General features: G+C 44.8%; 1 protein-coding gene across 1 annotated transcript in view; it reads left to right on the top strand.

Annotated features, from left to right (window-relative positions):
- The window catches only part of MAP2K4 (mitogen-activated protein kinase kinase 4), a 133,921-nt gene that overhangs the window by 53,829 nt on the left and 53,151 nt on the right, over window positions 1-26,941 (top strand). Inside the window, exon 3 of the mRNA XM_080826032.1 lies at window positions 14,773-14,947. Coding sequence (XP_080682158.1) covers window positions 14,773-14,947 — 175 coding nt within the window. The remainder of the gene's footprint in view (window positions 1-14,772; window positions 14,948-26,941) is intronic.

Raw genomic sequence — 26,941 nt, 5'->3', positions numbered from 1 at the left:
GCTATAGGCAAAGAAAACAAAGATGCTTGAGAGGTAGGAAGCAGATCATTAGGTGTGATGTCATAGAAACCACGCATTGTTTCCAAGGGCAGGTGGGAAGGGATTATGGTCAGCTCTGTCTACTGTTCTGAGAGTCCTAGGAAGGTGGCTTTCTTGATGCCTCCTCCCGAGATAAACTTTAAGGACTCGGATTCCTTATATGCTAGCAAGAAAGGCTTTTACCCACCAGTGGAGAGTGGGGCCCGGGCAGGGAAAGGATCTTAAGAAAACTTGTAACCTGTTGGTTGAGGGTAGCTTTCTTAACTTTTTCTATGAGAAACGTGGCCCCGAAAAACTCTCTAAGGGTAAGCTCTCAGTACAGTTCACGCACGTTCGGCTCGAAGGGACCATGCCGTCTATAGCAGCAAGATGCAAACACGAATGCTGGTCTCACACTCTCTACTGTTACTCTCTCCCTTAGTGGTAAGATGTTGCTGTCTGCTTCATAAATCAGTACTGCTTCAGAGCACTGCGGATTCATGTAATTAATATCTCCTGTTCACTGGATATGAACATCAGAATTTGGAAATTTACATTTGGAGTGTTTGAGCAACTCTTCTGGGCATCTTTTTTTTCTTAATTCTTCCCTTTGCCTCATCTTAAATCTGAGCAAAGATACTCATTTTGTTAGTAGTGCCAGGAAGCAGGCAGTTTCCATGGCAACCGACAGACCGGGTTTACTGTGGAAATTTCCGGAATTAACAGAGCTGCATTGCAGAAGGATGCATAAAGCAGTATTCATCTAGAGATCCCAACAGTACGGACAGAGAAGAACAGTTGCAGTGGTGTGCAGGGTATGTGTTCTGTTTATTTTCCTGTCTAAAGAGGATTGCGAGTTACATATATAGATATATGCTGAGGAGAGCGCAGAGCAGCCTGAGGCATGTTTGCTGTATGCTGGTTTGATGAAATCGAGGGTGCTTAGGGGAGAAGGAGGAATAAATAATTCTGAGAGAAAGACATGTTTGATAGCATTGGGAGGAAATCAAGAGTAAGATAAACGAAGAAGAATGTGGTAATGAAAGAAGGGGAGAAAACACACATCAAGCTAATTAGATAATAGAAGGTTCTGGGCACAAGGAGACATTTATCAAAGGAAGATCTGTAGGCGCTGGCAGGGTTGGGGAATCAGGTTCTCATTCCAGGAAGAGGAAATGGGCTAAGGTAATTAGCTGTTACTTGCTGAAGGATACGTAGATGGGAGGGTTGCTTAAGGCTTCGAGCTTTGCTGCCTCTTAGTATATTAATTTACCTGCGAGGTGAGAGAGCCACGGTGGGTTATCAGACCCCTGTTTCCACTGCCTGTTGATTTATGTGTTGTGTGTGTGTGGGGGCGGGGGGTGAGTGGGGGTTAAGAAAAAGCCAGAGTTGGGTCTCGAGATTAAATTCTAGAAATAAAGCTCTAAGATTTGGGTACATGACTGAAATTTCTTTTCTCCCAGAGAATATTGTAAATTTGAAAGAGGAAGGATACGAAAAATGAATAGGTACAACGTAGATCATTTTAACGATAGATGTCATTTAGATCACGTAGGATGCAGACTGCAGCTCGGGAGCCAAATGTGGCCTGCTGCTGGTTTTTGTAAATAAAGTTTTATTGGACCATAGCCACACCTGTTTGGTTGTGTAGTTGCTACAGAGCCTGGATGGCAAAGCCTAAAATACTTACTATCTGTTTCTTTACAGAAGAAGTTCGGTGACTCGTGGTTTAGATGGTGTATTGGATTCCTGCGGCTGCTGTAACAAATTATCACAGATTTGGTGGCTTAAAACAACAGAAATTTATTCTCTTGTAGTTTCGGAGACCAAAAGTCCGAAATCAGGGTATTGGCAGGATGAGGCCTCTTCCGAAGGCTCTGAGGAGGATCCTTCCTTCCCTTCCAGCTCTGGTGTCTCCTGGCTCTCCTTGGGTTGTGGTAGCATGACTCCAGTCACTGCCTCCGTTTCGCTTGGCTTTCTTCCCTGCGTCTCCCTGTGTCTTGCTGTGTCTCTGTCTCCTTTTCTGTCTCTTGCAAGGGTGCTTACCATTATATTTAGAGCCTACCTGAATCCAGGATGACCTTTTCTCAAGAATCTTAATTATATCTGTAAAGATAAGGTCACCTTCTGAGGTTCCAAATGGACAAATCTGTTGTTGGGGAGAAGGGGCGTGGATGGGGTCCTGGTTCAGCCCAGTGCATGTGGTGTTGAAGAACTGGGTTTTGGCTTCTCAGGCCATGTCCTGTGTCAAGAGTAGCTGCTAGCTCCTGGCTGGTGTCCTTTGGAAACCTATGAAGCATATGCTCTGCAGTAGACTTGACCTGCTGGAGAGGAGGTTACACTCACTTTCCAAGGACAGAGTGGGACAGACGCAGTTAAAATCAGAGCAGTCAGCCTCGGGGATGTGAACACAAGTAGCAGGGTAGAGGTCGTAGTCCCAGGGTATCACAGGAGGAAAAGTACCAGAATATTCATGGGAAACTGAAGAAGGGCAGGGTCTGATGCCTCCGACCAGTCTCTCCTCGGCTCCCACCCCCAAAAAACAACACGATGGATTTGGCATTCTAATGAAAGACAGATTTTTAAGGAAGGAGACTCTTGTCTAGATTAGGGCGGTGGGGAGTGCATGTGTGATTCAGAATAAGCAAACTTCGTAAGCTGTGCAGGAGTGGTAGTGCAGGACGTGTGCAGCCGCAGACAGGTCTGGGAATCTAAGACTTGCCCCTGCGTGGAGGGGTCTGTGTCATGGTGGGACAGTACGAGCTGCTGGCCTGGACAGGAGGCGTCTGTGCTCTTCTCCTCCTGTGACTGAGGGAGTAGGCATCTGTCCTGGCTTCCCTGGGCTGCTTCCTTCAGCACATTGGGGCGTGTTTGGGAATGCTGGAGAAGTGTTCGTGCCGTGGTGAAGAATCAAGCAGTAGACGAGGGTTCCAGTGTAGATGCAGACCTGCAGGGAAAACCCCTCTTTGCTGTCATTTGAGGGGCCCTGGCCTATTGTCCATAGCCTCACCTGTGCCCCTTAGAAGGAAACCTCTCAGGCAGACTCTGGGGGGATAATTCTCAGAAGAGTCAAGCAAAGATGGCTGCAAGTGGGTCCCCATTAGGGTTCACCGGGAATAAGCAGGACCAAACCAGCCCAAGACACATTTAAAAAACAACGGCGGGGGGCGCCTGGGTGGCTCAGTGGGTTGAGCCGCTGCCTTCGGCTCAGGTCATGATCTCAGGGTCCTGGGATCGAGCCCCGCATCGGGCTCTCTGCTCAGCGGGGAGCCTGCTTCCCTTCCTCTCTCTCTGCCTGCCTCTCTGCCTACTTGTGATCTGTCAAGTAAATAAATAAAATCTTAAAAAAAAAATTAAAAAAAAAACAAACAACAGCGGGAACAAAAAACCCAAACACGCTGCTGGGACTGTAGGTCAGGACTTGGCCATGGACTGGGTGTTTCTTGATCTCAGCATCCGTGGGTACTGAGGAGGAACACTGGGCCCGATCCAGGGTTTTCAGGCGGAGTTCCCTGGAGGATAAGCCTGGATGAAGTCTTTATTTCTTTTCTGATTGCTTCCCGTTCGTCTCTGACCGTGTGCGTCTTAAACACCAAATTGAAAGGTCCAGAAGCTGTGAGGATGAAAGTCGTCTTCTTTTCCCCTTTCACAGAATATTTTGCTTATGAACTACGACACATGTTGAATTATATGCTTCAGCTTAGACAACTTCATAGAAAAATTCAAATTCAACTGCAATTAGATTTTTAAAAATTTTTTTTTAAATTTTATTTATTTGACAGAGAGAGATCACAAGGAGGCAGAGCAGCAGTCAGGCGGGGGTGGGGGGCAGGCTCCCTGCTGAGCAGAGAGCCCGACGTGGGGCTCGATCCCGGGACCCTGGGATCATGACCCGAGCCGAAGGCAGAGGCCCAACCCATTGAGCCACCCAGGCACCCTGCAATTAGATTTTAACTTGTATTTTTCTCTTGGCATCTAGAGTACACATAAGGAAATAGAATGAGTTAAGGTTTAAAGCATAGACTGGTATTAAATTAAACTGGTTTGATCATGGTTCATCCAAGCTAAAACTTAGCCATTGTAAGAGGTTCAGAAATACCCTCGGTTTCAAGTAGGTATATTATATAAAATAGCACGTGTTCCTAAGTGTGTCTGTTAATAAAATTTATTTCTATAAAATCCTCTTTTCTCATTGACTCGTTTGGATAAATGTCCCCCTACCCCCGAATAATAAAAGTAAGCTTGAGAATGTTTCATAGTTAGGTGTTTAAAAGATAATTCACAAGCTTCAGGTTGGGAATGGAAAGTAATTAAGACTCTTGCTTCTTACTTGCTTCAGGGACTAAAGTTCTGACTTTGTAAAAGCAATTTCAGATTTTTAGTACAAAATGGTGTAGGAATAGTAGTATCCTGCTGAAATATTTATTAAGAAACAAGGACAAATATATGAAACCCAGAAAATAAGACAATTTGATGCTAAACTCTATATAAGATCTCTGTAGGAACAAAGGAAAATTTATAGAGGGTTTCTCTTAAGAGCATTTCTATAGACCGTGGGAGGAAAGGTGGCCTCTTCAGAGCCACTGGTTTCAAAGACAGAGCACCTTTACCCCTTGTCTGCCCTCCCCCTCTCTGGTGACTACCGGAAAATAACCATGGGGCAGGATGGGAGGAGGGAGGCGGGATGGATGCAGGCACATTGTATTTGGGCAGGGTGGTCATTCCAAGAAGTGTTGTGGTGGACCGAAGGGTCATAGTAGCGATATAAACGGAGGATTGTGTTCTTATATTTGCTACTTTCAGTTGAAGAGTACGGTATTGGAGAACAAGGAGATCACGAAAGGAGAATTTGCCTTTGGAGCAGTGCGTTCTCTGATTGGCAGTAAGCTGAGCCCCGGGGGCCTAGAACTATAGTCATGGTTTGAACTATAGATACGTGATAGACAAATAAATCCCTTTCGCACAAGGAGAGTGAGGCCCAAAGACAATTTCTTTCTCTTTTTCTTTCTCTTTCCTATCACTTTTGTGGAGGTATAATGGACATACAATTACCTGTGCATACTTGAAGTGTACCATTGGCTAAGTTTTGATGTGTACACACCTGTGAAACCACCTCTGCGGGCAAGGTGGCAGACCTACCCATCACCCAAAGATTCCTTCTACCCTGCTATAGCTTTGCCATCCAGACATTTGCTTTGTTTTTGTTTTTTTTTTTTTTTTTTGCAGTTCCATGTTCATTTAATGTATTCTCTCTTTCCTTTAGTGTCTCGAACTCTCAGAATACAGTAATCAACACAGTTTCGATGTCCTTGTCTCCCAATTCTAGCATCCCTGTCATTTCTGAATCAGCTAGAACTGAGCGACTTTTCTCTTCAGTTTGGGGCGTGTTACTTTGCTTCTCTTCATACTGGGTGAATTTTAGATTGCAGCCAGATGTTGGGTGCTGGATGGTTTTGCATTTTTTTTTTTTAAAGATTTTTATATATTTGAGAGAGAGAGAGCATGAACAGGGGGAGGGGCATAGAGAGAAGGAGAAGCTGACTCCCCACTGAGCAGGGAGCCCCAAGTGGGGTTTGATCCCAGGACCCTGAGATCATGACCTGAGCCGAAGGCAGACACTTAACTGACTGAGCCACCCACGTGCCCCTGTTTTTGCATCCCTAGAAATATTTTAAAGCTTTATCCTTCAGTTAAGTTAATTGGAAATAGTTGGATCCTTTGGGTCTTGCATTTTAGCTTTGGTGGGTGTTCTGAGTGCTCCTCCAGCCTGGGTAATTCCCCTCTAATCCTTCTGGATGGTTCTTCCCCTGACCTGTATGGTTTCTTTGCAAGAGTGCAAGAACTTTGCGGGAACCCCAAGGAGGGTTCTGCGCATATCTGTGGGGTTGTCCTGTGCAGCTCTCTCTTATCTGGTACTCTGCCTCTCGGACTCTAGCTACCTTGGTCTCCTCAGGTGCCCAGAGCCACCTCCCCAGCATAGGAGAACTGCCAGGATCTTCCTGACCCGCATCACAGTCTGTGAGCCCTTCCAGACAGGAAGCTGGGGGCAGTTACAGGGCTCCCCTGTGTATTTCCTGTCTGTTGGCTGTCGGCGTTCACTGCTCTTTGTTGTCTGGTGTCCAGTGTCTTCAAGACCGTCTCGTATTCTGTCTGTTTTTTGTAGTTGTTTCCGGTGTGAGAGGAGGTCTGTGTGCTGATGCTGTGCAGTAGCCCAAGCCCAAGTGCAACACGGATCCTCCTTGTGAGATGGGAGTGGGAATTAGGGAACTTGGGAACCATAGCCTCATGACTTTGAGAAAGAGCATTTCTGAATGTGATATTTTACAGCATTCCTAATAGAGTAGAAGACATCATGGTGTTTATAAAAAAAGCCTTGGCAGATCGTGCAGAAGTGGATCATTGGGGAACAGGATTACTGATAGGAGGATAGAGGAGAAAAGATGATGTTGCCAGGAAACTGGAAACGCAGCAGTGGCATGAAGTCCGTATCACACGCGGAAGTGAATGTAAATGATACTGCGTGACTGCAGAAGAGAAGAATGGAACAGAGTGATGGATTTGAAAGTATACACACTTTTGAATTTTTTAAAAAAGATCTTATTTATTTCAGAGAGAGAAAGTGCTGCGTGTGCACACACGGTGGGGGGAGGGTGGTGGGTAAGGGGAAGAGAGAGAGAGAGAATCTCAAGCAGACTCTGGGTGCACACCCATGCAGGGCTTGATCTCATGACCCTGAGATCATTACCTGAGCCGAAATCAAGAGGCCAGTGCTCAACCGACTGAGCCATCCAGGCGCTCTCTAATTTTTTACATGTTTAAATTCATAAATAGAATGGAGAGGTGGGCAGCACCCTGGAGAAATATTTACAATGCAGGACCAAGAGTCAGTCTATCTGTTAATAAAGGACTTCTGTCCGAAGCAGCAACAGCATGTGCTGGGCAAGGAGGGCTGGGGGCGTTCCCTTAGGCAATTAACCCACGAAGAGCCACGTGTTCACCGGATGGCGAGAGACGTCCGACTCTAAGGGTAAGAAATCAGAATGCCACTTTAAAGAGTGATGTCACCCTTCTCGCCTTTCAGGTCAGCGTGAGGGAGAAGGTGCATGGCCTGGGCCCCGTGGGTACCCACAGCCAGTGCCCTGACTCAGGCCGACCGGCTGTGCAACATGGCAGTAACTGTGTGGACCAGGTCGTGGCTAATAGGTCAGAAACAGACGAGGTGAGGTCTGTCAAGCAATAGGCATGAGATCTCATTTTGTGCCAGAAAGATACAAAGGGTATATATGCTGAGTTGTTGAGAGTGGTTTGCTCTGGATTATGATTGAGTTTTCTCTTTTTCCTTTTTTGTCTGTGTGGCTTTAGAAGGGATTTAGGATGACATGGTCTGGTGGGAAAAAGAGGTTTGAGTAGTTGTCCTGTTGATGAATTAGCGTAGCCGAACACTGGGTTTAGCAGAGTGGGGGAGGAGGGTGTGGCTAGAGCTGCCCCACGTAACCTTGGCTGTGTCAGCTGTGACTCTTCAGAAAAATAGGTCCACCCACCTGTGTGCAAACCCCTGGGCAGCTTTATTAGACAATTTATATAGAAATAAAGCTTTTCTCAGTGACCAGTCTGATGAGTGTTCTGAACATTATGTCACAGTGTTTTGGTTTTTTTGGGGGGGACTCTACGGGATTTCAGAAATTTATAAATTAGTCTGGGTCAGTGAAAGGATGACAGCTAAAACACAGTGGCTCCGAGTCAGTGTTCCCTAAGGAGTAACGGGACACATGGGTCATTTCTCTCCGGAGGATTGGCGATCAGAGAAGGTACAGAAAGGACTTCCATGCTGACACGTGGGCTAAGAAATTATAGTTTTTGGGTTTTCTTTTTTATAAGTTTTTATCTTTTTAAAAGGTTTTATTTATTTATTAGACAGAGATCACAAGTAGGCAGAGAGGCAGGCAGAGAGAGGGAAGCAGGCTCCCCACTGAGCAGAGAGCCCGGTGCGGGGCTCGATCCTAGGACCCTGAGATCATGACCTGAGCCAAACGTAGAGGCTTTAACACACTGAGACACCCAGGCACCCCCCCCTTTTAAAAATAAATTTTATTTATTTTTTGGGTTTTCATGTAACAAGATAATCCCCTGATTTCAAAAAGTAATTTCTGTATATCGAATTATATTTTAATAAGGTCTATATTGCATGGATTCGCGTATTCTACTCATCATTTTACATGTTTTGTAAAAAAAAAAACACCTATTCCTCTTACTTGCGATGCCCATAGCATCTGTGTCTGTTGTTTCTGTGTGTATGTTGTTGCTCTAAGGGTGGAGCTGCTGGTCTCTGGGAACACAAAAGATTAGGTATGGGATTTAGATGGGGCATAAGAAATCAGGGATACCAGAACTAAGGATTTTATTCCTGTTTTTGTCCTGTTTGTAACTGGCCTGTGGGTCTGAAGCCAGTCGGCATCATTGGCTCTCAGCCACGAAGTGCTCATAGCACTTCCCAGTCATCGTGATGACCAAACTCTGGCCTGTTCCCTCCCTCCCCACTACTTGGGGATGCTGGATACCTCCTTCATTGACAGTCCCTGGGAAATATAATAGTGTTAGGGGCTGTATTAAGTGGAAATGAGTCAGTTTTCATATGAGCAATGTGAAGACAAATGACGGCTTGAATAAGACCGTTTCTTTCTGTAGATGCGGTCTGGAGGTAGGCAGGCCTAGGGTTGGTGTAATGACTTCACGGTCATCAGAGTCTAGAGATCTTCAATTTTTTGCTTCCTCATTCTCAGTACACGATTTTCCTTCTCAAGGGCCGTGAGGGTGGCTGGAACTCCAGTCATCACCAACATCCAGGCAACAAGAAGGAGAAGGGGGGAAAGAAAAAAAGAAAAAAAAAAAGATCTTCCTTCCAGCTGAGTCAACTCCTTTTAAATACCCCATTTATATTACTGCTTCTTACTGCAAGGACATTTGATTCTTTGTCAGCTTGGCCCATCGTAACAAACTACAGACTGGGTGGCTTAAACAGCAGAAATGCATATCCAGTGGTGCTGGAAGCTGGGAAGATCAGGGTGCTGACAAGGTGGGTTTCATTCTGAGGATTCTCCTCTCGGCTTGTAGGTGCCGCCATCTCACTAGGTGCTCACGTGACCTTTGTGTAAGCGTGAGGGTGGGGGAGAGACTCCACTGGGAACAGCTGTGTGGTGTCCTCCTTCTGGGACACTAATCCTGTATGAGATCAGGGCTCCATCCTTATGACCTCATTTCACCTTCATTACCTCCTCAGAGGCCCTGTCTCCAGTAGTTGCTTTGGGGGTTAAGGCTTTGACGTGAATTTTGGTGGGAGGGGTGAGGGCTCAGGCACAGTTCATTCCGTGGCAGCTGGGAAGTACAGCGTGTTAGCTGCCGCAGCAAAGGATGGTGACCTTATCGAGAAGAGGAGGACGGGAGTTGGGTGGCGGCTGGCTCAGTTCCCCATTGGATCGTCAGGTGTTTGAAGGTGGAACCCTATGGAGCGTTCACTGACGGCAGCTCAGGATACTCTATAAAATTATCCACAGCGAACTGGGAAAGGGAGAGAGATTCAGAAGTAATCGCTGATAAAACACAGTCCCTAGTCTCAAGAAAGAGATACCCGGAGAGAAGCAAGAGTGTCGCTAAAGGCAGTTTTACATTGCTGCTTGCTGGTCTTCACATTTTCCCAGTCTTCTGCAGGAGTGTGTTTTCTGCTGTTCACATATTTTCTCTCTAGGCCTGCTATTTAGTTTAGGACAGAACTTGTGTCTTAGGACAGAAATCGCCCTCAGCAGACTGCACGTAATCTCCTTGTTGTCCTTGAGCCTCTTGGTGAACTTTTCTAGAAGTGGAATAAACTAGGACTTTGAAGCCACGGGTGTAACTCAGGTCACGAAAGTGTTTGTCTTTTGGACGTCTGCGCACTTCTGCAAGGGGGCTGGAGGGAGTTGGTTGTAGGTTATTGGGTCAGTGCGGAGCCCTGAAACTCTTGAACCTGGCAGCTCTTATGTCACATGGAAATCATTTCTTCTCTCCAAGCTCTAGAATTTGCGTGATTGGATTTCATTTTCTTATTATCCAATACTTTGTTAACATTTTTGAAAATTTGGGGTTTTGGTTACATAGAGGTCTAGTAAAAAACAAAAAAGCCTCCTTTCGATTTGTGTTTGACATCAGTTGGGAGAGATGTAGGAAGCAGACATAGGGAGATGACAAGATTTTCATATTTTTTAAAATTTATTTATTTATTTATTTGAGAGAGAGAGAGAGAGAGAGAGAGTGAGCGCACACTCGTGTAAGCGTGGGGCCGGGGAGAGAATCCAAGGCAGACTCCTACCTGAGGTGGAGCCCAAGGCAGGGCTCCATCCCATGGCCTGAGATCATGACCTGAACGTGAGCCAAAGCCAAGAGTCAGATACTTAACTGAACCAAGATCCATTGTATTCTTGATAACATTGGAGATGTAGCTCAGGATTTCAGGCCAGAATATTTCTCTAACTCCTCCTGGCCTCAACGTAATTAGACTTACGCATCCCTTCAGTGGCAGCCTCTTATATGAGGCATGACAGAGGGACAGCCAGAGCGTCTGTACCCTCTCTGCAGGACATCTGGCTTCAAAAGAGAGGACTTGAACCGAGTGCATTCAGTTTCTTCTTCCATATTCACTGGTCAGGCAGTAAGGGTTCGGGTGAGAGACCCGATCGATCCCTCTCTGGAAAGATGAAGCATGGGGGGGGGGCAAGTGTTCCTTTAAACAGTTGGGAGAGGTAAGCTCTAAAATCTTTTTTTTTTTTTTTTCAGTCATTCATGTGGCATCCCTTTACAAAGGCAGGGAATAGAGTCTTTTGAAAAGGAACATGGACATACTAGCTGCAGGGGACGTGGACCCAGCCTGTTTACGTTAATCAGCGCATCTGCTAGTAAGACGCAGTGTGTCCATGAGTTGATTTTCCAAATTTGACTCCAGTCCCTTAATAAAGTTTATTTTGTCTGGTTTTTTTGAGATTTTAATCCTCTCTGTTGATGTCTGTAGAGTTCACCCAAGTTTATTACTGCCCCAAAAGTTCTACTTACCTTTCTATGAGAGAAAATATTTGAACGGTGACATCAGTCTACATCTGAACAGCTTCCCAGGTGCTAGTCTCCATCCCCAAACGCTGCTGTTGGAAATACTGTGTTCATCAGAGGTGCCCTTGCAATCAGACTTGTGATCTGTGGGCATTAAAAGATGTGAGTGTCTAGCTAACTTTTAAACTATAAGTTGTATCATTTGATAGTCTTAATTCCAAGTCCTGTTATGACAAAGTCCATTCTAACTTGTTTTCATATTAAAGACCTCTAAATCCAGAGGAGAACGTTACCAACTTACTTAGGGACTTTTCTGTGTACATGGTTAGATACGGGGCTGGGAATTGCTCCTGTGTGAGAGTTGAGTGAGTTTGAGACTTGGAACCTCAGTCCCTTGCTTGTTTCTTGAATAGAGCCCAAAAGAGGGAATGGGGAGATGTCTGGGTTAGGAATTGCTCATGTGGAGCACTTAATATACGTTTTAGAAGGACAAATGTAAGAGTAAATATAAGGTTGTAGGCTGAAACTTAGTTACCGATGAGGCAGAGGCATTGGGGGTAACTTATAGGTTAGTGGAGTTGAGCTGAGCTAAATAGGTAAGCAATTAATAATGAAATCGGGGAATTTTTGACCCTTTCTAGTAGAAGTAGCACTTAAATTCTGCTTTACACAGTGGCCCCAAGATAAAAAACTACAGCCAAGGTTTTGGACACTCAGTAGTTGCCTCAGTGGTTGACTGCTCTAATGTAATGGTAAAAGGTCAGGTCAGACTGCATCTCTGTCCAGTCCTTTGGAAGCCACTGGGATTGGACTAATTCTTAAAACAGTGACTGTGAAATTGGATTCGGTTTCACAGGAAGGATCGCCAGCCTGCTGGAAGGGGGGTACTCCATGAACATGCTTCATGATGGCATACCCATAGCGTGTTTTTCTGTGACTTTCACAACTTTTTCTGTTAAATGAGAAGATGGACTTGGGAATAGCCTCGTTCTGCTGTTTATCTTTTGTTTCAGCAGCTTGACTGAGATATAAGTCACGTACCATACAACCTACCCCATACACTGTACAGTTCAGTTGCTTTTCCTGTGTTCAAAGTTGTGCGTCTGTCACCTTACTCAGTTTTTGAACATTTGCATTAGCCCAGGAAGATAACTCGCATCCCTTAGCTGTCAGTCTGTTCGCTTCAAAAACAAGGACCTCATCCAGAAACTACGCAGCAGATTACAATAAGCCAAGCTATTCGAAGAGATATTCCGTACTTCTAAAAATTGATCTTACTGTAATAGTTAATATTATAACTCATTATTCCGTGGTTTGTATGGTAGCGAAATGCTCCATATCTCAGGAAGGCTAGCAACAGACGCTGTCTAGCACAATGTGTCCTGGCAGTGACATCCTTTGCCGTATTCTGTTGGCTAGAAACAGGTTGCAGGTCTTGTCCACACTCAGAGAGAGGAGTTTACACAGAGCTGTGAACCCCAGGGAAATACAGCTCACGGGGAGCATCTTAAAGCCCATCTGCCACGCCTCAGGAATTAGTGAATAATATGAAAATGTTGTTTCCAGTTTGCACGGAACTTAAACTAACTTTTTTTCCAGCTACCCTCCGCAATTGGCTGGTGCCGTGTGTTTCACCAGTGATTAAACTGAGTCACAGAGATGGTGGTTACATGCCAGTGATCATAGAACAATAATTATTGCAAATGAACTCCTTTGTGTTAGGATATTTCTACATCATGAAAAAGATTGCTAAGAAAATTAGTCACTAGGGTTGACTGGTGAAAGTATGTTGTAAACAGAAAATAACTTTTGTGAAAAAACCTGATATTACGACTTACCATGACCTAGGAATCTGGCAGTCGGAGTGCCGGCTCACTACCTGGTTATTTGGACAAAGTGTATTAGTCTTTGAGCTATGACCTTGAATCGTGGTTACTGTTAATACTAGTAAAGACAGTAATTCTGGGGAAATGATTTTGAAATTCTGAATATTTTGAGAGCCTTAAAAGTACCTACAAAAAAACAGTTCTGCTAACCTGAGAAGACATATCTAAATTTTGGAAAAGAAAAATAAATAACCAAGCGTGTAAATTTTTCTTGCTTGTGTTATTGGATCAGGTTTTTAAAAAAATTTTTTAAACTTTTTATTTTTATTAACATATAATGTATTATTAGCCCCAGGGGTACAGGTCTGTGAATTGTCAGGCTTATACACCTCATAGCACTCACCATAGCACATACCCTCCCCAATGTCCATAACCCAGCCACCCTCTCCTTCCTCCCCTCCCCCCAGCAACCCTCAGTTTGTTTTGAGAGATTAAGAGTCTCGTATGGTTTGTCTCCCTCCCGATCCCATCTTGTTTCATTTTTTTCCTTCCCTACCCCCTAAACCCCCTACCTTGCCTCTCAACTTCCTCATATTAGGGAGATCATATGATAATTGTCTTTCTCTGATTGACTTATTTCGCTCAGCATAATACCTTCTAGTTCCATCCATGTTGTTGCAAAAGGCAAGATTTCATTTCTTTTGATGGCTGCATAGTATTCCATTGTGTATGTATATATGTATATATATGTATATCAATCAATCACATCTTCTTTATCCATTCATCTGTTGATGGACATCTAGGCTCTTTCCTAATAGTTTGGCTATTGTGGACATTGCTGCTATAAACATTCGGGTACATGTGCCCCTTTGGATCACTACATTTGTATCTTTAGGGTAAATACCCAGTTTTCACTCTCTAGTTTGATACAGTTCACTCCTACACATTGTGTCCGGGGGCAGGGTGGAGGTAGGAGGGGGGCGGGAGGACAGAGAGAGGAATGAGATTGTTTTTATGTCTTTCATTGGATTTGCATGGTTAGAAGTTAATGTGTTGATCTCCAGGTTGGAATTTGGGGGATGGTTTTTTAATTTAACGTAAATCCGTAATGAGATTTTTGTCCACGCATCATTTGGTTTTCATCTCATTGCTCTACCTAGGTTGAAGGGTTCAGAGTTGATTGGTACATGACGGTTTTTCTCTTTGAGGCAGCTGGCCATTCATTTGACTCTCCCCCTACCTCAGCATGGCATGAGCAGGAACAGGGCAGTATGTAGGGTCCTAGTTCCCCAACTTTGCCAAAATCACCTGGGGATCTTTAAAAATACTGTTTTTTGACTCCTGCCCCCAGATACTCTAATTTAATTGCTACAAGATGATACCTGGGCATCTGCATTTTAAGAATCACGCCAGGTAATTCTAATATGCAGCCGAGTTCAGGAGTGGCTGTCCTTAGGACGGAGGGCCTGGGGTTACTATTATCAGGTAAGGTAGGGTAAGAACTGTTCAGAAATGCGGTCCGTAGCTCCTGGGATTTTGCACTTGGTAACGCAGTTTTGTGCAGTTCGGAAAAGATCTTGTATTTGGAAATGAACACTGGTGTACGGAATTACTTTCTTCAGTAACTGGAAACCGGAAGCTGTGTTTATTGACTCCGTGAGTTTAGGCCTTTCTTAATGAGTTCAGTGTGTAAAAAACCAAGACGACGTAAACAAAACTGCTCCAAAAACCTGGAGGTCAGAGGGTGTTAGCAGCTTGAAAACCATTTTCCCGTGCATTTATCAGTGCTAGCTATAAGAAAAAAGTCAAAAACCTATTTAAAATGTGGAAAAATTGCTTCCCAATATTTTAACAGAGAGAGACTGAGAACACACAGCATTGAATCGTCAGGAAAACTGAAGATCTCCCCTGAGCAGCACTGGGATTTCACTGCGGAGGACTTGAAAGACCTTGGAGAAATTGGACGAGGAGCTTATGGTTCTGTCAACAAAATGGTCCACAAACCAAGTGGGCAAATAATGGCAGTTAAAGTAGGTGATGCCCGTCATTCTTTTTGGCGCTTTCCTCCATTAGGTGCGATTTCTGGGTGCAGTGCTGTCCCTGTTGTTCTGTTCTTGCTTGTGTGGTAAACACGGGTGTTTGTGAGACTGTTTCTCCAAATCCTCTGGGGGTGTTTTGTACGACGGTTGTCTTGTCGGCGGCACGTTTGCTGTGGCCCCGGAAACGCGAGTGTGTGAAGCGCGCATGTTCACTGCACTTTTGGCGTGATGCATTAACGTGTTTTAAACTTCAGGCCCCTCCACTGCCAAGGTGAGTTCAGGCCGGGCGGCTGCACCCCTGGGAGCAGGGCAGTGCTGCACTGAGCCAGGCGGGGAGCTGGAAGAAGAGGCAGTGCACTGGGTTGGGCAAGGTGCGGGGCTAGGGCTAACAGCAGTCTTACTGAAGGTTTCCTGGAAACCACGCACATGCTGTTGCCACTAACCTCAACCTTACTCGGCCCTGACCGGCTCGGCTCCTGTTTGTTTATTTCGTCTCCATCAGTACTGCCCTGTTCCCCGGTTGGAAGGTTGTATCGACATGCGTACCTTGTGATAATGCTGTCTCCTCCTGTCCTTGCTGTGAGTGCCATGCCACGTAATATGTTCGTTAAAAAAAAAAAAAAAAAAAAAGTCAAGAATGGCCAGAAATGGAGATCGGCCCGTAGACTGTACCTGGCAGGCTGATGGGGGTACCTGTTAGGAACGGATGGTTTTCATCTGATGCCCGTGGGCCCGTGTAGCTGTAATGTGTTTCATCTGTTTGTTTAGATGCTGAACAGACGTTTGCTGTGTGTAAGATGTTACAGGAAAATCGACAGTGTTGGGGGTGGGAGTTGAAAAAGAACAAATGAGATACAACCATTCCCTTGTCCAACTTAAAATCCGTAGGGGAACCAGTAACGCCTCAGTTTACATAATCGACAGTCTGAGCTAGTCAGCTTCCCGTCAGTGCCCTATCGGGAGAGTTTGTCACAGTGACCTGACGGGGGGAGGAGCCTCAGTTTTGTAACTGACTTTGGGAGTGGATTTGTATCGCATTAATGTGAAATGCTATCTGGGCTGAAGTTTATTGTGAGCAAAATGTTCCTCTCTTTTTGCCTCCATCACTGTTGAGCATTTCTGTTTGTGGGGTCATATGAAACTCAAGGGAAATTAATGATGGGGGAGAAATTTTATGATTCTCCTTATGGGTTCTTAGCTTTGTTTTTTGGTCATAGTTCTTTTGCAATGTCCTGACACCTATAGGCTTTTTTCTTAGCATGACTCATACGGAGACAAGATTTTGCCTAGAACTGGGGGACCTCTACAGAAGCACAGGCTAAGGCCTCTGTTTTGCATTATCTGTTGAAATAAAATAGTGTTTTCCTTGCAGTGTGGAATGATTTCCCCATTTTTATTTTATGCTACTGCAGTGTAAGTGGAAAGTTATTTTATTTAGATTTTCTTGGATGAGGCTTCGATTGCTCTTATGTACTCTCTGCAGGTGACATCTGCTGTCCCTTGGCTGGGTCTTAAGGGAGAGCTCGCCTATATAACTAAAGTTCTAAACTTTCTTCCAGATACTAGGGAAAGGACTTGTAAATAATTATGAACTGCTTTTTTCAGTCTGTGTTCTCTGCTTTACTATGTAGATCAACATCATAATCTGTTTTCGTTATCTGGATAGACTTGAGCCATGGTCAGTAGGTTTTCAAGGTAAAGAAGGAACGGACTTCATTGTGACTTGAACAAAGGTTTTTTTTTTTTTTAAAGATTTTATTTATTTATTTGATAGAAAGATCACAAGTAGGCAGAGAGGCAGGCGGGGGTGGGGTGGGGGGGTGGGAAGCAGGCTCACTGCTGAGCAGAAAGCCGGATGCGGGGCTTGATCCCAGGACCTTGAGATCATGACCTGAGCCGAAGGCAGAGGCTTAACCCACTGAGCCACCCAGGTGCCCCAAGAAAAGTTTTTCTTAATTTGATTTGAACTCTGTAATGCTTACTTGAGTTTCAAAGGAATTTAAGGGCAAATATAGGAAATTGCTGACTTCTACTTGTAATCTGACCTTATTTTGAGAACCCTATTAGAATGCCTTTAAAATCCCAGCTCTTAAGAAGTACTTCCGAGGTGGTCGTAGGACCTACAGATTGGTAATGATCACATCTGTACCTACCAGTTGATACTGTCTCCTTTGTTGATCCCCTGGAATTCTTGAGCCAGCATGTTAGTTTAGCCTGGGGAGGGTGGTGACAGGACGTAGCCACTAACATGTTGGCGGGACATAGTGTTGGATTCCATGACATCGTATGATACTCGAAGAGGGTTTCTCCCTTAATACACATTAAGGTTTGATACCAATTTGATGATTGATAGATGACGTCTACTATTTTTATTTTTTTAAAGATTTATTAATTTGAAAAAGAGAGACAGCACAAGTGACAGGGAGGGACAGAGGCCGGGGAAGAACCAGACTCCCCGCCGAGCAGGGAGCCTGATGAAGGACTTGATCTCAGGATCCTGGGATCATGACCTGAGCCAAAGGCAGACTCTTAACCTAGACTGAGCCACCCAGGCCCTTACAGTTTCTAAACGTGTGTCTTGTTGGTCTCTGAACAAGCTTATCCTTTTGTCATACCTGAGAGTTTGTTCCATTATCAGGTAGGCCCACAGACCAGATTGATAAGTACACACACAGGCAGCGTGTGGTTAGGGACTTGAGTTGACATTTTCCAAGTAGACAGTTTGATGACTAAGCACCTGCCGTGTTTAGCTTTGAGATAAGGACTATAGAGATTTAAAAGAGTGGGAGGCAGTGGTTCACACTCCGTGAGTTTTCCATTGTTGTTGGTAAAAGGAGGACACACTTGAAGCGGTTCTATACCAGTGTTTTAATATGCACTTTAATAGGGCAGGATTACTTGATTAAACATTAAGCTTATCTTAGAAATACATTATCCTTAAGATTTATTTGCAGTATTTAAACAAAAGTGAACTGTTGGTATTAGACTGATTTTTCTTCTTCTTCTTCCTCATTTTTAGTTTTGAGTTCATTTTGTCACATGGAAGAAATGCTTGAAAAGAAACAGTGATTTCCAAGATGTAACTTAAAAATCGGTTAAGATCTAATAAATCAGATTCAGCAAGGTAACACCCAGCATATGTAAGAGTTGTACTTATACCAGTTTCATGACCGTTGGCCCGAGGACAGTTCTTCAAGCTGCCAGTGAGGTTCTCTGCATTAGGCCCTAAGACGGAGAATTTTGAACCCTCGGTTTTAATTACACACGCCTAGGGAAAGAAGTCTTAAGTCTTCTGCGAGTGGGAGTGTTATGACTGATTTACCGAACTTCTTGAATGCCTGAGTCACAGGGCTGCAGAGGACAAAGCCATTCCTGCCCTGGGATCTTCTGAAAGCTTGGGAAGGACAGCCTTCCGCTCTGGGTGGGAGTGTCAGGCTTCACTCAGCATCCTCTGCAAAGAACGTTTATTTAAGGTCCCATTTTGCATGACGGTGGAATAACCAGTGAATGATGATTACGTTTCTGGGCTAGGGTCAGAGAAATTGGGAGCTGGCAGAAACACCCCACAGAGTCTGGTCCACAGATGATCAGAATCGGCACGACAGAGCAAATCCGGGATGCAGGGGTAAAGCGTTAGGAAGAGTGGCTTCTGGCCGCAGCTCAGGCCCATGTCCTGGACCGAAGCAGTGTGACTGACACAGGCTGCTGGCAGAGGGAGCGATGAGCCTTCAGGACCTGGCTGCATGTCCTTCACCTGACCTTGCCTGCGGCATAAACCATGCACCCACGCTAGACTACCAGCTTCCCTGCTGTGTCCTAACAAACCGTCCAGATTGACTCTTGAAGGTCCGCTTGTGTCTGTCGGTGGGCTTGTTGGCCGGGGAGAGTAGAAAAGAATGCAGATGAGAGGGACTGTAAGGGGATGCAGTTGATGCCCCTGAAGATGGAAGACAGTGGGATTGGTATTCAGAGGGGTGACCCCGGAGCCAAGGCCAGTGGAACGGATGGTGGGCAGGTCGGTGGGGATGCGAAGGTGTCCCGTTGAGCTTGTCACTGCTGATATTTACGGATGAGCTTTCAGTCTTCTGCTTGAGAAGTCATCTCTGCTAAATCCAAGAGACAGCCTGGCTGTCTGAGGTTAGGTGCTTAGGTCTGAAGGGTTCCGGGTGTTTTCCCTTTCTTGCTCTTGGGCCTAATTGGTCTTATTCCTGCAACCCTCAGGATGTTTTCTCTGCTCTTCCAGCTCTCCTGTTGCGTTGGTTTGAGTGCCCCGGATCGATCCTAGGCTGGTAACTCGATCTTGATTCCTGCATTCCTGCCTCTCCCGTGGTATTTGGATCTTGCCTTCCGTGTCCTTTGGGAGTCGAGACCTAGGTCCACCCTCCTGCCTGGTGGGAAGCACCAGAGCCCCCTCTGCCTGCCCCCTTCAGCAGCACCCCCACTCCGCCCTTGTCTGAGCAGTGTGGGGCTTCCGTCCGCTCAGTGGGGAGGCCTCCCTGATCCGGGCAGTGCCGCGTGTGAGGGAGCGCGGGGGTCGGTAGAGGACGGCTTGCTCATTTGCCCTCCCGCTACAGACACCTCGCCCTTTTTACCAGAAGTTCCGTACTGAGTAATTCTGGTGGGAGCTGTGAACCTAATTGGACGAAGTTCATTTTAGTCTTTAAACATTGTTCTTGCCCACTGCTCCGAAAGCACTAGAATGAGAGTTGACAGGAGTGGCCTTAAATGGGAGAAGCTCCTCTCTGAGAGTATGGAGTGCTTAGGCAATGTCGTTGAGTTTTAGACGACCCAGTGCTAGTGCTGATATTCCAGATCGCTTGTGGGTGCAGAGGTCATGGCTGTGTGGTTTTGAGTTGAAACTTGATTCCAGTGCCTTCTGCTCTTACTTGACTGGCTGGATCATGTGGCTTAATTAAGAAATCCGTGCTGGGCGGAGCCGTGCACTTGGGCGCTTCTTAAATTTGCTCGAATGTTGCGTGTTGCAGATGAAGTGTGAAGTGGAGGCCTTCCCGGAGAGGGCAGATCCAAAGGACACAACAGGGCTGTCCTCCCATCAGCCTTGGTTTTGAACTCAGGTCCCTTGTGTAGTCAGGTTTGGAACTCTTTGTATGCACACGTTTCTTTTGCTCCTAGGAATTTTTACACCATGACTTCTTTCTGTTAACAGAATTGTAGAGAGACCCTAATAAATAGTAGAGACAAAATAGTACTTTTTTGGCCAGGATAGGAGATGGGAACTCCCTCTTGCTCATACTGGAAGCTCTTGGGACATGAACTCGGGGGAAAGCTCTGGGATCTCTGGCTCAGCCTATGTAGTGAGTGATTTGGAGAAAAACCTTATCACATTTCACTGTAAAGGAGGATCATCTGACCCCTTTCTGATATGCCTTCTGCACATCTTCTGTCATTTTTGTTATTGTGGTCTTAACGGCCATGCCTTGGAAATTGGTTAAACATCAGATTTCCTCTCTCATATCTCACTTTAGTGTCATGGGTACCAAAGTAATGATCTGTCGTATATGATCTTTAGGCCTTGCAAAATCTTAGTGCTGAGAATGTACCCTTTGTATGTAGATGATATAATTAGTAAAGAGGAAGAAGATGATACTTTTTATTTTATTTTTTTTTAAATTTTTTTTAAAGATTTTATTTATTTATTCGACAGAGAGAGATCACAAGTAGGCAGAGAGGCAGACAGGAGGAAGCAGGCTCCCTGCTGGGCAGAGAGCCCGATGCGGGGCTCGATCCTAGGACCCTGGGATCATGACCTGAGCTAAAGGCAGAGGCTTTAACCCACTGAGCCACCCAGGCGCCCCGATGATACTGTCTTTAATCAAGACACATGCAGCTTGTTCCATCAGCTTTGCCCTCAGGTAGTTCTGCCCGTGATATGATAAATACCCCATATATTTTGGGAGCTGATCTCCTCAGTTCTTGGGGGATGGGTAACAGAGCCTGTGTAGAACTAGGCATTAATTGGGTCTCAATATCCTCAGTGAGGAGAAGAGGGGGTGTTATTGTTAATTAATTAATTTAATTAAGATACAATTGAGAGTTCATTAAATTGATTCTAAAGACCTGGGGTGATTTTGCAATTAAACATTAGTATTCTTTCTTCCTACCTTAGTAGAAACATGTTTTCATAATTTAAAACAATTGATTTAGCAGACACTTGTATTGGTTAGTCTTTGAGAGGAAAGCCAATTTTGCATCTACGGTCAGCATTCCCAATACTTGGCTTTTTAAACTGTTTTAGCTAATGCTGCTCTCTGCTTTGACCTCGTTAGTGAGGGCCTTGTGAGGCAGAGATGGTGGGCATTTCTGAACGCGATCTCTTTAGAAGACTCTAGCAGCTGAGCATGAACCTCTGTAGCAGGGGCTATGGCATCTCTGTTTTGAACTTAGGAGCGCAAGAATGCCCGAGGTTTTCTGCAGCCCAAGGAAGGGGGTCACAGCGCACGGATATGCTGCAGTGGCTTCTGGGGTTTTCCACCTTTGTATTAGAACTGACTTCTTGACATTTCTGCCGGGAAAGCAGCGTTTTTGTAAGGATCCACTGGGGCACTTGGGGATCTGATGCGAGATCCTTGCTCTCCCACACATCACCGATTTAGGTTGGCCTGAAGTCACCTACTGACTGGCAGTGGGCTTCCCTTCATATTTTATTCACAGATACCAACCTTAGGAGTGTTCTTTAGCAAGGGATGCTTAAGGAGCAGAGTGCCCTCCTGGCTTGGCAGGGTTGGGTTTGTAGATAACAGGAACAGGACACATTTTCAAAACGTCATTATCACAACCGTTTCAATTAAGATAATCCTTGTTCTTTTCATCTTTTGACTTGCTTTTTTAAGAGATTTATTTGTTTTAGAGGAGGGAGGGACAGAGGGAGAGGGAAAGAGAGAATCTCAGACTGCCCACTGAGCTTGGAGCCTGATGCGGGGCTTGATCCCATGACCCTGAGACCATGACCTGAGGCGAAATCAAGAGTCGGACACTTAACCAATGAGCCACCCTGGTGCCCCCTCATCGTTTGATCTTAAATGAAATGGTTGCTATGGAGAGGCTTTCCACCTAAGACCCCATGCAATCTGTTTACCCCTGAACCCGTTCTGGGATTTCTGCATGGGTGATGTTTATCAACGTCCACTTGGTATAAAACCCAGGGAGCTTTAGGTTTTATTCTTGTCCTGGGAATGGTTGTTCTAGCTGTCATACCACTCTGGCAAGACATTTGGCAATTACTTGAAGCACGGAATCCTGATGTTTTGGTAACGTTCGATGATGATGGGTGCTTACACCTAGGGATGAGGCTCAGTCGTGGACACGAGTTTTAGCTACCTGCTGGTGATTGTGGACCCACACTGCTCTGCTGAAGAGGATATACCTCCTCATGCTCCAGTTTGGGTGGGTGGCAAGTTGAAAAGGACACCTTGCCATGCTGAGGGTCAAAATCCTAATAGCTGGCATCATTTTATCTGATGTCAAATTGTCTTAATCAATGCCTAGATAGTCTTTAAAGCCTTGCACTGATTTCCGGTAAGGTGCTTGAAGCTTTCACCTTGCTAAGTCTCGTTGTATCCAGGCCCTGAATTCTCATCAGCGAACCCACTTCTCTTTTCACTTTGAGTACTTGGACCTTATTCGTAAGGTACCCCGAGTAGCCGAAGCTGACCTTGCGTAGCAGGACTGTGAGTCACCGACCGCGCTCTCACGACCTTGCTATACTGCGCTCTGGACCCTCCGCTGAGCCCCACACAAACCTCATATGAATTGGTGAGAATGTAGAGACCTTGTCTGCTGGGACTAGCGGGTATGCCCTTCCACTTTAATTCCTTCTGTTCCCCCACATCTCATCCCACGACATACTTTCTCCATTTCAAAACAAAAGCAAAACAAGAGTATCAGTTCAAATTAGTAGATATTTTTTCAAGTTTCTTTGATCGTGGTGCTGTTTTCAGGTCTGCCTCTCTCAAGTTTGTTCCTGAACTCCTCGGTTCTTCCTTAGTTCTTGCCCTGACTTCCTGTCTGTTTGCAGAGGACTTGCATCTTTCTTGCCTGGAATGATCCGGTCCTGGGATCTGACATCTGTCACACACATGGTGGCGCTGCTGTTTTTAACCAAGAGCGTCTATGACTTGTCATCAGTCTTGCCTTATTCTGAGTCTTTCGAGCATATGAGGAGCTCTTTCCCCCTTCTCTGAGCAGGAATGGGATCACATAACCCAGAGGGCCTTCCCCACACCCACATTGTCCAAGAGATAGAGCTGGCCATCTGTCTGACCTTTTCTTAGAGCTTGAGTTGGTAGGAAGTAGAGCTCTGGGTTTCCGGTGAGGGTCAGAAGTTCTCACGCCAGGGCGCCGGCAGACACAGACTGGGTCATTTCAAGGCAAGCCCTAGGGCTTTGGTATATCCCTGGCCTCTCTAGCAACTAAGAGATCTTTGGGAACTCTGATGGGGAGATGGGAGGGTGAACTCGGAGTCAGCATGAGTGGTGAGACTAGCAGCTGGGTATTGAGTTAGCACCTAAGCAAAACGCTCCTTGCTTCTGAGGACCTGCCCTCTGGGCCTGTCTTATTTTGCTTCCTCTACAGCGTGTCCCTTCGTCATTGTGTTGTGAGCCTTTCTTCCTTTTCTCTTTGCCACAGTTGGGCCGTCCTGGCCTTATCCCATAACAGCGACTGGGTCATCGTGACACTCTTTCCTTTTATCCGTTCTCTCTGTTTCTTCTGACCCCTGAAAATCCATTTAGGAAAGGAAGAGAAACAAACAGTAAATGGTTTCTTTGAGAGTGTCTGCTGCCTGTTTCCGTCCATCTCCTTTGCTTCTCCGTTCTTCCCATCCTAGTCCTTCAGTGAATGTAGTTTTAATAGTTCCCATAATCCCTTTCCATTAGAACAGTGGGTCTTAATCTACTGGAAAGTTCTTCCTACTTATGTTAGCTTTATCCCCAGCCATTCACTCCTGATGGGCAGGTTGGCAGGGTTTAGAGATAATGTGCAAGCGTCATCTCAGTGTGAAGGTCCCAGGATATTCAGCGGCCACCGAGAACTATGCCGCATTTAAATATGGCTCGCTATCAGTGAAGGAGTATTTATGCTTTCAATTTAAATTGTTAAACATTGAGGCATTCCAAATGAAGGCCAAGTATAAGCTGCCAATGTTTAAATTTACCAACGACTTCCAGATGCCACGTTGTGCAGAGAGAAGGAAAGCAACCTTTCAACCACTTCTTGGTAAATCCGTCTGCATGATTTGGACTGTTCTCAGAGTGGACGTTGTTGTGTTTTGTGCACAAGGTAGGACAGGGCAAGAGGACAATTTCTAACTTAAATTTTTTAGCTTATCCCATGGAACCTGTCAACTTCCTGTCACTACAGCTTAATCTGGATGGAATTCGAGCATCGGAGCATCGAGCATCCAGCCAGTGGCATGAGTTGGATTGGCTGTTCTAGAGAAGGGAAGCTCTGTGGACTTCTACATTTTTTTAATTTTCAAAACTTTTTAATTTCTTCTTCTTTTTTTTTTTTTTTTTTTCTGGGAAAGAGAGATAACAAATGGGGGGTGGGAGTGGCAGAGGGAGAGGGAGAAAGAATCTTAGGCAGGTTCCACACCCCGTGTGAAGCCTGACATGGGGCTCGATCTCACGACTCCGAGATCATGACTGGAGCTGAAACCAAGAGTCGGACGCTCAACGAAGGGAACGACCCAGCCCCCCTTGGGTTTTTAATTTTTAGCTGGATAAGAGCCATGTATAACTCCAGCAGTCGTAAAAACAGAGAATTGGGTATTCAGTTTATCCTTTTTCTGTGTCTCTGGAAGATTTCATTGGAGTCATTTTGATGTTGCTGATGTGTACCTACATGCTGTTTTTGCGGCATTTTCCTGCTGCTTATTTGGAATATGAAACAACCTTGAACACAAATTTGGACAACAATTTTAAAAACAATTTTTTTTTTTTAGCTTCAAGTATATTGATTTCTTCACTATGGAAAACAGCTTCTAATGTAGGGTGGTAATTCTTGCTTTGATTTTAGGTATTTTCTCTATATTTTGTTCCAAATAAAGTAAATCTTGTGCTAATTTGAAAATACTTTATTACTGGAAAAGCAATGTGGATTGATTTTCAAAAAGTATAATTTGTCCTAAGAGCATGTAAGTTGGAACTAGGTTAATGAAGGAGTGACAAGTAAAAGAGCTCAGTAGTCCCACGGTGAAAAAATTAGTGATTTTAATGAATTCTGATATTTGGTTAAAAATGAAACTTTTTAAAAAACTGATGGTTCTTGAGATGATTTTCTTAAATATTTTGTGGTCTCGTGTGAGCTTTCCAACCCCAATTCCTTATGAGGAAAGGAAAAAAAAAAGCTTTTCCGAACTCAATCAGTCTTATTTAACTTTTAAATTTATGATATAAATAAAAGGTTTCTGTGATTCAAGACATTTACCAATACATTGCTTTCTGAACATTCTAATTGTGAGAGATTTTTTAGATATAATTTGTGTCACCTTTGTGCTTCCATTTTCCATTCTCTTCCATTAAGGAAAGCTCTTTTTCCCTCTTTAATTTGAAGATCTAATTGGCTTTATGATACGAGTCATGAGTCAGGTAGCACCTCATCTGGCAAGGGGAGAGGAGTTCCAAGGACAGTGTCAGAAAGGGAAGGGAAGTGTGTCTTGTTCATGCGTTCCAACTTGGGTGATTATTCTCCCTTAATATTGGAGAGTCCTGGCTCTCCTTATTTCCAGTGGTAGAAATCTTCCCACAAGTGTTGTTTTGTTCCATTAGAGAAGTGTTCCTAGTTGTGACTCTTACTATTAAGAATTCTCTCATTTGAGTCATTGATCATTACGTATTCTCCAACTCGAACATTTGTTGACTTAATTGAGTTAAAATAACTAATTTGAAGAAACCACTATTGTAGCTGTGTGCTTGTGGCTAATCCCCTTTTTGAGTCCTTTAGGCCTTTTTTTTTTTTTTTAAAGATTTTATTTATTTATTTGACAGAGATCACAAGTAGGCAGAGAGGAAGGCAGAGAGATAGAGGGGGAAGCAGGCTCCCCGCTGAACAGAGAGCCCGATGTGGGGCTCGATCCCAGGGCCCTGAGATCATGACCTGAGCTGATGGCAGAGCCTTAACCCACTGAGCCACCCAGGCGCCCCAAGTCCTTTAGGCCTTTTGAATCAGTTTGTTTTATTAAGTGCTCACATAGAATGCATGTTTCAGTATAATCCTAAAACTTCTGTATAATGAAGAGTTAGCTCTGCTTGCTCATCCCCAAATGATTCTGACTCCGAACCACCAACTCTTCCTCTACCCACCGCCTGTCCCTTGGACCAGATGTTCAGAGAGCACGAAGAGATGATGATCTCTTGACCAGTGTCCAAGAGTGAAACCCGTTTTCCTGGTAGACCAGTCGGCCATCCAGCAGCCCCGTGCTCTGTTTTGTACTACTAGTGGCATTAAAGAATAGTTTACAGCTGAACAGATTTTACTGCTGTGCTGACGAGCTCAAAGGTTTGAGCTGTGCCAGGAACCCTGTGCATTCCGGTTCGTGCTAATCTGGCCCAGGACTGAGAATTAGATGCCAGTCCGATGCTGGGACTTGAGTCGGGCCTCCAGTCCATGTAGTAGCACGCGTCCTTTCTGTAGCTCCTGCAGTACGTAGAAATTGTCCTCAAGAGTCAGTTACCGGTGGTAACAATCGAGGTTTTGGCTGTAATATGCTTTCTAGTAGTTGAAATACGAGCATTTGTACAAGTGGAAGTTTAGAAAACCATATAACCAGTTTGGGGAAACAAATTAGGAAAGAGGATATCTTTTATACTAGTGCCCTGTGAATGTGTGCTAGTATATTTATATGTACCCCTCTATCTGTACAAGTGAAAATAGAAAAAAAAAGTTTTTAAACCTTTTAATACGGAGAATTCTTTGGTTGGTGGAAATCTTCCCCAGGGGATCATTGCCTTTTTCTTCCCCATTTGT

Source organism: Martes martes (genome assembly GCF_963455335.1).
Source record: "Martes martes genome assembly, chromosome: 16".
Lineage (NCBI taxonomy): Eukaryota > Metazoa > Chordata > Mammalia > Carnivora > Mustelidae > Martes > Martes martes.
The sequence above is the reverse complement of the archived record's forward strand: the minus strand, read 5'-3'. Positions and strand labels throughout refer to the sequence as shown.